At 44.1% G+C, this 14,781-nt stretch overlaps 1 protein-coding gene across 2 annotated transcripts in view; it reads left to right on the forward strand.

The window, feature by feature from the left end:
- dusp11 (dual specificity phosphatase 11 (RNA/RNP complex 1-interacting)) overlaps positions 1–14,376 on the forward strand; it is a 21,044-nt gene extending 6,668 nt beyond the window's left edge. For both annotated transcript variants that reach the window (XM_014128274.3, XM_014128275.3), the window contains exons 5-10: positions 9,334–9,457; positions 9,601–9,661; positions 9,768–9,814; positions 9,892–9,967; positions 10,047–10,175; positions 13,269–14,376. In XM_014128274.3, the coding sequence (XP_013983749.1) occupies positions 9,334–9,457; positions 9,601–9,661; positions 9,768–9,814; positions 9,892–9,967; positions 10,047–10,175; positions 13,269–13,662 (831 nt within the window). In that variant the 3' untranslated portion in view covers positions 13,663–14,376. The remainder of the gene's footprint in view (positions 1–9,333; positions 9,458–9,600; positions 9,662–9,767; positions 9,815–9,891; positions 9,968–10,046; positions 10,176–13,268) is intronic.
- The last annotated feature ends 405 nt before the right edge of the window (positions 14,377–14,781 follow it).

Here is a 14,781-nt window from a genome sequence, read left to right on the forward strand (position 1 = left end):
ACTTACACTCACACACACTCACTTACACACACACACACACTCGCACACACACACTCACACTCACTTACACACACATTCACACACACACACTCACACACTCACTTACACACACACACTCACTTACACACACACACTCACTCACTTACACACACACTCACTCACTTACACACACACACACTCACTTACACACACACACACACTCACTTACACACACACACACTCACTTACACACACACACACTCACTTACACACACACACACACACACTCACTTACACTTACACTCACTTACACTCACACACACTCACTTACACACACACACACACTCGCACACACACACTCACACTCACTTACACACACATTCACACACACACACTCACACACTCACTTACACACACACACTCACTTACACACACACACTCACTCACTTACACACACACACACTCACTTACACACACACACACTCACTTACACACACACACACACACACTCACTTACACACACACACACACACTCACTTACACACACACACACACACTCACTTACACTTACACTCACTTACACTCACACACACATTTACACTCACACACACATTTACACTCACACACACATTTACACACACACTCACTTACACACACACTCACTTACACTCACACACACACTTACACACACACTCACTTACACACACACATTCACACACACACTCACACACACATTCACACACACTCACACACACACATTCACTTGCACACACACACACACACACACACACTCGCACACACACACTCACTTACACACACTCACTTACACACACACACACACTCGCACACACACACTCACACACTCACTTACACACACACACTCACTTACACACACACACACACACACTTACACTCACTTACACTCACACACACATTTACACTCACACACACATTTACACTCACACACACATTACACACACACTCACTTACACACACACTCACTTACACTCACACACACACTTACACACACACTCACTTACACACACACATTCACACACACACTCACACACACATTCACACACACTCACACACACACATTCACTTGCACACTCACACACACACACACACACACACTCGCACACACACACTCACTTACACACACTCACTTACACACACACACACACTCGCACACACACACTCACACACTCACTTACACACACACACTCACTTACACACACACACACTCACTTACACACACACACACACTCACTTACACACACACACACTCACTTACACACACACACACACACACACTCACTTACACACACACACACACACACTCACTTACACTTACACTCACTTACACTCACACACACATTTACACTCACACACACATTTACACACACACACACACTCACTTACACACACACACTCACTTACACACACATTCACTTACACACACACACATTCACTTACACACACACATTCACTTACACACACTCACACACTCACACACATTCACTTACACACATTCACACACACACACATTCACACACACACACACACACACACATTCACACACATTCACTTACACACACACATTCACACACATTCACTTACACACACACATACACACATTCACACACATTCACTTACACACACACATTCACTTACACACTCACACACACACATTCACACACACTCTCACACACACACACATGCACACACACACACTCACTTGCACGCACACACACACACTCACTTGCACACACACACACACACTCGCACACACACACACACTCGCACACACACACACACATTCACTTACACACACACATTCACTTACACACACACATTCACTTACACACACACATTCACTTACACACACTCACACACATTCACTTACACACACTCACACACACTCACACACATTCACTTACACACACTCACATTCACTTACACACACACACACACACACACACACACATTCACACACACACACTCACACACACATTCACACACACTCACACACACATATTCACTTACACACACACACACATATTCACTTACAAACACACACACACTCACTTACACACACACACACACACACACACATTCACACACACACACACACACATTCACACACACACACACACATTCACACACACACACACACATTCACTTACACACACTCACACACATTCACTTACACACACACTCACACACATTCACTTACACACACACTCACACACACTCACACACACTCACACACATTCTCACACACACATTCACTCACACACACTCACACACACATTCACTCACACACACATTCACTTACACTCACACACACATTCACTTACACTCACACACACTCACACACACATTCACTTACACACACACACATTCACACACATTCACTTACACACACACATTCACACACATTCACTTACACACACATTCACACACACTCACACACACACATTCACACACACACACACACACACACACACACACTTGCACACTCACTTGCACACACACATTCACGCACACACATTCACTTGCACACACACTCACTTACACACACTCACTTACACACACACACACACTCACTTACACACACTCACTTACACACACACACACTCACTTACACACACTCACTTACACACACACACTCACTTACACACACACACACTCACTTACACACTCACTTACACACTCACACACACACACACACTCACTTACTTACACACACACATTTACACACACACACACACTCACTTACACACACTCACTTACACTTACACTCACACACACTCACTTACACTCACACACACTCACTTACACACACACACATTCACTTACACACACACACATTCACTTACACACACACACATTCACTTACACACACACACATTCACTTACACACACACATTCACTTACACACTCACTTACACACTCACACTCACTTACACACACTCACTTACACACACTCACACACACACACACACATTCACTTACACACTCACTTACACACACACTCACTTACACACACACACACACACATTCACTTACACACACACATTCACACACTCACACACACACATTCACACACACTCACACACACACACATTCACACACACTCACACACACACATTCACTTGCACACTCACACACACACATTCACTTGCACACACACACACTCGCACACACACACTCGCACACACACACTCACTTACACACACACACACTCACTTACACACACACACACACACACACACTCGCACACACACACTCACACTCACACTCACTTACACACACATTCACACACACACACTCACACACTCACTTACACACACACACTCACTTACACACACACACTCACTTACACACACACACACTCACTTACACACACACACACACTCACTTACACACACACACACACTCACTTACACACACACACACTCACTTACACACACACACACTCACTTACACACACACACACTCACTTACACACACACACACTCACTTACACACACTCACTTACACACACTCACTTACACTTACACTCACACACACTCACTTACACTCACACACACTCACTTACACACACACACATTCACTTACACACACACACATTCACTTACACACACACATTCACTTACACACACTCACTTACACACACTCACTTACACACACACACTCACTTACACACACTCACTTACACACACTCACACACACACACATTCACTTACACACTCACTTACACACACACACACACACACACACACTCACTTACACACACACACACACACATTCACTTACACACTCACTTACACACACACATTCACACACACTCACACACACACATTCACACACACTCACACACACACATTCACACACACTCACACACACACATTCACTTGCACACTCACACACACACATTCACTTGCACACACACACACTCGCACACACACACTCGCACACACACACTCACTTACACACACACACACTCACTTACACACACTTACACACACACACACACTCGCACACACACACTCACACTCACACTCACTTACACACACATTCACACACACACACTCACACACTCACTTACACACACACACTCACTTACACACACACACTCACTTACACACACACACTCACTTACACACACACACTCACACACACACACACACTCACTTACACACACACACACACTCACTTACACACACACACACACTCACTTACACACACACACACACTCACTTACACACACACACACACTCACTTACACACACACACACACTCACTTACACACACACACACTCACTTACACACACACACACTCACTTACACACACACACACTCACTTACACACACACTCACTTACACTTACACTTACACTCACTTTTACACTCACACACACATTTACACTCACTTACACTCACACACACATTTACTCACACACTCACTTACACTCACACACTCACTTACACTCACACACACACTTACACACACACACTCACTTACACACACACACATTCACTTACACACACACATTCACTTACACACACTCACACACTTACACACATTCATTCACTTACACACACTCACACACACACATTCACACACACACACACACACACACACACACACATTCACACACATTCACTTACACACACACATTCACACACATTCACTTACACACACACATACACACATTCACACACATTCACTTACACACACACATTCACACACACACATTCACACACACTCACTTACACACACACTCACTTACACTCACACACACACTTACACACACACTCACTTACACACACACATTCACACACACACTCACACACACATTCACACACACTCACACACACACATTCACTTGCACACTCACACACACACATTCACTTGCACACACACACACTCGCACACACACACTCGCACACACACACTCACTTACACACACTCACTTACACACACACACACACTCGCACACACACACTCACACTCACTTACACACACACTCGCACACACACACTCACACACTCACTTACACACACACACACTCACTTACACACACACACACACACACACTCACTTACACACACACACACACTCACTTACACACACACACACACACACACACTCACTTACACACACACACACACACTCACTTACACTTACACTCACTTACACTCACACACACATTTACACTCACACACACATTTACACACACACACACACACTCACTTACACACACACACTCACTTACACACACATTCACTTACACACACACACATTCACTTACACACACACATTCACTTACACACACTCACACACTCACACACATTCACTTACACACATTCACACACACTCACACACACACATTCACACACACACACACACACACACACATTCACACACATTCACTTACACACACACATTCACACACATTCACTTACACACACACATACACACATTCACACACATTCACTTACACACACACATTCACTTACACACTCACACACACACATTCACACACACTCTCACACACACACACATTCACACACACACACACACATTCACTTGCACACACACACACTCACTTGCACACACACACACACACTCACTTCCACACACACACACACACTCGCACACACACACACACTCGCACACACACACACACATTCACTTACACACACACATTCACTTACACACACACATTCACTTACACACACACATTCACTTACACACACACATTCACTTACACACACTCACACACACTCACACACATTCACTTACACACACTCACATTCACTTACACACACACACACACACACACACACACACATTCACACACACACACTCACACACACATTTACACTCACACACACATTTACACACACACACACACTCACTTACACACACACACTCACTTACACACACATTCACTTACACACACACACATTCACTTACACACACACATTCACTTACACACACTCACACACTCACACACATTCACTTACACACATTCACACACACTCACACACACACATTCACACACACACACACACACACACATTCACACACATTCACTTACACACACACATTCACACACATTCACTTACACACACACATACACACATTCACACACATTCACTTACACACACACATTCACTTACACACTCACACACACACATTCACACACACTCTCACACACACACACATTCACACACACACACACACATTCACTTGCACACACACACACTCACTTGCACACACACACACACACTCACTTGCACACACACACACACACTCACTTCCACACACACACACACACTCGCACACACACACACACTCGCACACACACACACACATTCACTTACACACACACATTCACTTACACACACACATTCACTTACACACACACATTCACTTACACACACTCACACACATTCACTTACACACACTCACACACACTCACACACACTCACTTACACACTCACACTCACTTACACACACTCACACACACACACACATTCACTTACACACTCACTTACACACACACACACACACACACACACACTCACTTACACACACACACACACACATTCACTTACACACTCACTTACACACACACATTCACACACACTCACACACACACATTCACACACACTCACACACACACATTCACACACACTCACACACACACATTCACTTGCACACTCACACACACACATTCACTTGCACACACACACACTCGCACACACACACTCGCACACACACACTCACTTACACACACACACACTCACTTACACACACTTACACACACACACACACTCGCACACACACACTCACACTCACACTCACTTACACACACATTCACACACACACACTCACACACTCACTTACACACACACACTCACTTACACACACACACTCACTTACACACACACACACTCACTTACACACACACACACACTCACTTACACACACACACACACTCACTTACACACACACACACTCACTTACACACACACACACTCACTTACACACACACACACTCACTTACACACACACACACACTCACTTACACACACACACACTCACTTACACACACACTCACTTACACACACACTCACTTACACTTACACTTACACTTACACTCACTTACACTCACACACACATTTACACTCACACACACATTTACACTCACTTACACTCACACACACATTTACTCACACACTCACTTACACTCACACACACACTTACACACACACATTCACTTACACACACATTCACTTACACACACACACATTCACTTACACACACACATTCACTTACACACACACACTCACTTACACACATTCATTCACTTACACACACTCACACACTTACACACATTCACACACACTCACACACACACATTCACACACACACACACACACACACACACACATTCACACACATTCACTTACACACACACATTCACACACATTCACTTACACACACACATACACACATTCACACACATTCACTTACACACACACATTCACACACACTCACACACACACATTCACACACACTCACACACACACATTCACACACACTCACACACACACATTCACTTGCACACACACACACTCACTTGCACACACACTCACACACACACATTCACTTGCACACACACACACACACTCACTTGCACACACACACACACTCGCACACACACACACACATTCACTTACACACACACTCACTTACACACACACACACTCACTTACACACACACACACTCACTTACACACACACATTCACTTACACACACATTCGCTTACACACACACACATTCACTTACACACACACATTCACTTACACACACTCACACACTCACACACATTCACTTACACACATTCACACACACTCACACACACACATTCACACACACACACACACACACACACACACACACACATTCACACACACACACACACACACATTCACACACATTCACTTACACACACACATTCACACACATTCACTTACACACACACATTCACACACATTCACTTACACACACACATTCACACACATTCACTTACACATACACACATTCACACACATTCACTTACACACACACATTCACACACATTCACTTACACACACACATTCACACACACTCACACACACACATTCACTTGCACACACACACACTCACTTGCACACACACTCACACACACACATTCACTTGCACACACACACACACACACACTCACTTGCACACACACACACACACTCGCACACACACACACACATTCACTTACACACACACTCACTCACTTACACACACACACACACTCACTTACACTTACACTCACACACACTCACTTACACACTCACACACACTCACTTACACACACACACACATTCACTTACACACACACACATTCACTTACACACACACACATTCACTTACACACACACACACACATTCACTTACACACACACACACATTCACTTACACACACATTCACTTACACACACACACATTCACTTACACACACACACATTCACTTACACACACACACATTCACTTACACACACACACATTCACTTACACACTCACACACATTCACTTACACACTCACACACATTCACTTACACACACTCACACACATTCACTTACACACACTTATACACACACTCACACACACTCACTTATACACACACTCACACACACTCACTTACACACACTCACTTACACACACACACTCACTTACACACACACACACACTCACTTACACACACACACTCACACTCACTTACACACACACACACACACACACTCACTTACACACACTCACTTACACACACACACACACATTCACTTACACACACTCACACTCACTTACACTCACACTCACTTACACACACACACACTCACTTACACACACACACACACACACTCACTTACACACACACTCACTTACACACACACTCACACACACACACTCACTTACACACACACACTCACTTACACACACACACACACACTCACTTACACACACACACACACACACTCACTTACACACACACACACACACTCACTTACACACACACACACACACACTCACTTACACACACACACACACACACTCACTTACACACACACACTCACACACTCACTTACACACACACACTCACACTTACACACACACATTCACTTACACACACATTCACTTACGCGCACACACACACATTCACTTACACACACATTCACTTACGCGCACACACACACACACACACACAAACAATCACTTACTGTGTAGTTTGTGTGTGTAGGACCTTCCAGACTCTGTGTTATACCTGAAGATTTTCACAGCTGGTCATCAAGTTCCCAGCGACCCCACAATCCTTAGCTTCAAACGTGCCGTCCGCGGGTTCCTACGAGACAACGCACACAACGGTCAGTCACACACCACACACACACACACACACACTCACTTGTGGTTAGTGAAACTGATTGTCTGTGTTTGGTTAGTTAATCGTAAACACATCAGCAGAAATACAAGATAATGTAAATGTATTTATTATCTTTCTCTTTCAAAGATAAGCTGATCGGAGTACACTGTACTCATGGGCTCAACAGGACAGGCTACCTGGTCTGTAGGTAAGGAGTTTTTAGCAGATTTTGTGGAGTATCTGGTAGATTCTAAATGTGCTTAGTTCGTAGCCTACATCTTTCTCTTTTCTTCTTCTCATTCTCTCCTCTTCAGGTATCTGATAGATGTAGATGGGATCGATCCTAAAGAGGCTGTGGAGTGTGAGTACTGAACCTCATTCAAAAATTGTGTGCACGCATGCATGTGTGTAATGTTTTTTTCCCATGTGTTATTCCAGTGTTTAACTCTTCGCGGGGTCACCCCATAGAAAGAGAGAACTACCTGAAAGACCTACAGACTGGGCCAAAGAGAAGGTAATTTGTGTGTTGGTCGCTCTATCGTTCTCTGTCCATCCATACTTTTATTCATCATCCCTCCTTCCTCCCTCTGCAGTAACAATGGGATGGAGGAGTCGGAGCAGGAGCCAATCAGAGGCCGTTCTGGCAGTCGTCATAGCATTCTCGACTCTCCTGCCCAACACCGCGACAGACATTACGACAGGCATGACCACAACCAATTTGTGTAAGCACCCTGACCTCTAACCCATATAGACATACAGATATGTCTATATACAGTGCTATCGTAAAGTATTCAGATCCCTTGACTTTTTCCCCAAAAATGTAAAGTTACAGCCTTATTCTAAAATTGATGAAATATATCAATCTACACACAACACCCCATAATTTCAAAGCGAAAGCAGGATTTTAGAAATGTTAGCAAAAAAAGAAACCGGATGCCTTATTTACATACAGTTGAAGTCGGAAGTTTACTTAAACTTAGGTTGGAGTCATTAAAACTCATTTTTCAACAACTCCACAAATTTCTTGTTAACAAACTATAGTTTTGGCAAGTCGGTTGGACATCTACTGTGAGCATGACACAATTAATTTTTCCAACAAATGTTTACAGATTATTTAACTTATAATTCACTGTATCACAATTCCAGTGGGTCAGAAGTTCACATACACTAAGTTAACTGTGTCTTTAAACAGCTTGGAGAATTTCAGAAAATGATGTCATGGCTTTAGAAGCTTCTGATAGGCTAATTGACATAATTTGAGTCAATTGGAGGTGTACCTGTGGATGTATTTCAAGGCCTACCTTCAAACTCAGTGCCTCTTTGCTTGACATCATGAGAAAATCAAAAGAAATCAGCCAAGACCTCAGAAAAAAAATTGTAGACCTCCACAAGTCTTGTTCATCCTTGGGAGCCATTTCCAAATGCCGGAAGGTACCACGTTCATCTATACAAACAATAGTACGCAAGTATAAACACCATGGGACCACGCAGCCGTCATACCGCTCAGGAAGGAGACGTGTTCTGTCTCCAAGAGATGAACGTACTTTGGTGTGAGAAGTGCAAATCAATCCCAGAGCAACAGCAAAGGACCTTGTGAAGATGCTGGAGGAAACCGGTACAAAAGTATCTATATCCACAGTAAAACAAATCCTATATCGACATAACCTGAAGGCCGCTTGGCAAGGAAAAAGCCACTGCTCCAGAACCGCCATAAAAAAGCCAGACTACGGTTTGCAACTGCACATGGGGACAATGTCCTTTTTGGAGAAATGTACTCTGGTCTGATGAAACAAAAATAGAAATGTTTGACCGTAATGACCATTGTTATGTTTGAAGGAAAAAGGGGGAGGCTTGCAAGCCGAAGAACACCATCCCAACTGTGAAGCACGGGGGTGGCAGCATCATGTTGTGGGGTTGCTTTGCTGCAGGAGGGACTGGTGCATTTCACAAAATAGATGGCATCATGTAGGGAGGAAAATTGTGGATATATTGAAGCAAAATCTCAAGACATCAGTCAGGAAGTTAAAGCTTGGTCGCAAATGGGTCTGCCAAATGATCAATGACCCCAAGCATACTTCCAAAGTTGTGGCAAAATGGCTTAAGGACAACAAAGTCAAGGTATTGGAGTGGCCATCACAAAGCCCTGACTTCAATCCTATAGAAAATGTTTGGGCAGAACTGAAAAGGCGTGTGCAAGCAAGGAGTCCTACAAATCTGTCTCAGTCACACCAGTTCTGTCAGGAGGAATGGGCCAAAATTCACCCAACTTATTGTGGGAAGCTTGTGGAAGGCTAGCTGAAACGTTTGACCCAAGTTAAACAATTTAAAGACAATGCTACCAAATACTAATTGAGTGTATGTAAACTTCTGACCCACTGGGAATGTGATGAAAGAAATAAAAGCTGAAATAAATAATTCTCTACTATTATTCTGACATTTCACGTTCTTAAAATAAAGTGGTGATCCTAACTGACCTAAGACCCGGGAATTTTTACTAGGGTTAAATGTCAGGAATTGTGAAACTGAGTTTAAATGTATTTGGCTGAGGTGTATGTAAACTTCCGACTTCAACCGTAAGTGTTCAGACCCTTTGCAATGAGACTTGCAATTGAGCTCAGGTGCATCCTGTTTCCATTGGCCATCCATGAGATGTTTCTACAACTTGATTGGAGTCCACCTGTGGTAAATTCAATTGAATGGACATGTTTTGGAAAGGCGCATACCTGTCTATATAAGGTCCCACAGTTGACAGTGCATGTCAGAGCAAAAACCAAGCCATGAGGTCGAATGAGTTGTCCGTAGAGCTCCGAGACAGGATTGTGTCGGGGCAAAGATCTGGGGAAGGGTACAAAAAAGTGTGTGCAGTTTTGAAGCTCCCAACAAACAGTGGCCATCATTCTTAAATGGAAGAAGCTTGGAACGACTAAGACTTCCTAGAGCTGGCCGCCTGGCCTAACTGAGCTATTGGGGGAGAAGGGCCTTGGTCAGGGAGGGGACGAAGAATCCAATCGTCAATCTGACAGAGCTCTAGAGTTCCTCTGTGGAGATGGGAGAACCTTCCAGAAGGACAACCATCTCTGCTGCATTCCACCATAGTAATGGCCAGACGGAAGCCACTCCTCAGTAAAAGGCACCTGACAGCCTGCTTGGAGTTTGCCAAAAGACACCTGAAGGACTCAGACCATGAGAAACAAGACTCTCTGGTCTGATGAAACCAAGATTGGCCTGATGCCAAGTGTCACATCTGGAGGAAACCTGGCACCATCCCTACGGTGAAGCATGGTGGTGGCAGCATCATGCTGTGGCATGTTTTTCAGCGGCAGGGACTTGGAGTCTCGTCAGGATCAAGGCAGAAATGAATGGAGCAAAGTACAGAGATGCTTGATGAAAACCTGCTCCAGAATGCTCAGGACCTCAGACTGGGGCAACGGTTCACCTTCCAGCAGGACAACATCCCTAAGCACACAGCCAAGGTATCGCAGGAGTGGCTTCGGGACAAGTCTCAATGTCCTTGTAGCTTCATACCACAGAAGACTCTAGGCTTTATTTGTTGCCAAAGCTGCTTCAACAAAGTACTGAGTAAATTGTCTGAATACTTATGTAAATGTGATATTTAAGTTTTTAATAAATGAACTAAAATAAAAAAATAACTTTTTGGTTTGTGTAGATAAATTGAGACCCCCCCCCCCCCTAAATTTTAGAATAATGCTGTAACATAACAAAATGTGGAAATGGTCAAGGGGTCTGAATACTTTCCGAATCCACTCCATAAGTTTAATTTTGGTCTGACTGTTCTGCTCTTGCTCTCTCTACAGGCCTCTCCACCAGAGGGGTATGAACCACCAGACTCACGGCTTCCCTCCTCCTCTGCCTCCTTATGGCATGTGGCCTCCCCACCCTAGCCTTCTCCCCCATCCTCCTCACTTCAACAACTACCAATGGAGACCCCCCCAGCCACAGAACAACTGGAGGAGGCCCTACCCACCAGAGGAAGACAGGAGGGGAGGGGAGGACTGGAGGGTATCCCACCACGAGGGCGAGAGGAGAGTTCGCTGCCCTCCCCCTTTCCCTGTTCTCCCCCTTTACTCCCCCAAAGGGTGGACTAATGAGCCTGAGGGGTCTGCCTCCTTCCTCCCCTCTGAAGAGATAAGTGGCCCACAGAGGAAAGTCCGCACACGACACAAACGCACCAAAGACTGGACTAAATAGAGGAGAGAGGGGGAGTGCACTTAGTTTGCTTTTTAAAAATGAAAAGTGAAGCTTCCAGGTTTTGACTGCTGCAGTTCCATGGGGGCGGAATAGTTTAATTTGCTTTTAGAAACACATTTTAGGTTTTAATTGAGAGATGTGTTTGGCTGAGACCGAGAGAAAGGCCTTAGTTCACTTACATGAAGTGCCTGACTGTTTACTGACTGACTAACCTTGTCCCCAGGCTATTGTGTATGTAAGGCTGGTATATCAACGATTCAATGTTGGCCTTACTGGGTAAAGTGGCATTTTATTTTAGAGCATAACACTTGTGAAAGGCGAGGCTCTGCTTGTGGTGTGTTAGCGTATGGGGGAGGTTTTATGGGAGATGATTGGGTGGTAGATTAAGCTCAGTAAGTTAATGCCTATGCACCTGGAGTTTCTCCAGGTCTTTCTGTATTGGCTAACGGAGGCCAAGTTTAACACGCTGGTCCACCAGGCTCTTCGCAATTTGGGTGGAAGTGCTTGGGGATGAGATGACTTGACGATTGATTTACTGACTGTTGGCTGACTGACTGGTTTCCATTAGACATGAGTTGCCAATGCACTCTCTGTTCCATGTATGTATCATGTATGACAGGCAAATCATATACATATGTGACTGTCATTTATGTGCTTTTTTTTGTCTGAGTGTTTTTGATCAAAGGTAATAAAGAACATTGGGAGCAGGAAAAACATGGTCTGTCTCATGGTTGAATGGTCACTATGTCTTAACTAACTACGTGGTCTGTTCCAACTGTTCAAACTACAAGAATGAAACAATACTTTTTTAATTGCTGTAAAGACTTCTGTCTCCTGGTGATAATGGTGCCGAAAGCGATGGCCGCCGTTTTATGATCCCATAACCAATTGCGTTATTGTTTGCTTATTTAATTTTTTTGCGTTATTTGTAACTTATGTTGTACATAATGTTTCCGCCACCGTGTCTCATGACCGAAAAGAGCTTCTTGATCTCAGGGCAGCGATTACTCACACCGTACTGGAGGAATTCTTCAACGAGTCGGACGGGAGGATTTACTCCAGACACCCGACAAGGCCCTCATCCCCGTCATTTGCATGGAGGAAAAGACGGTGGTATTG

The sequence above is a fragment of the Salmo salar genome, chromosome 11 (genome assembly GCF_965601325.2).
Source record: "Salmo salar chromosome 11, fSalSal1, whole genome shotgun sequence".
In the NCBI taxonomy this organism is placed as follows: Eukaryota; Metazoa; Chordata; class Actinopteri; order Salmoniformes; family Salmonidae; genus Salmo; species Salmo salar.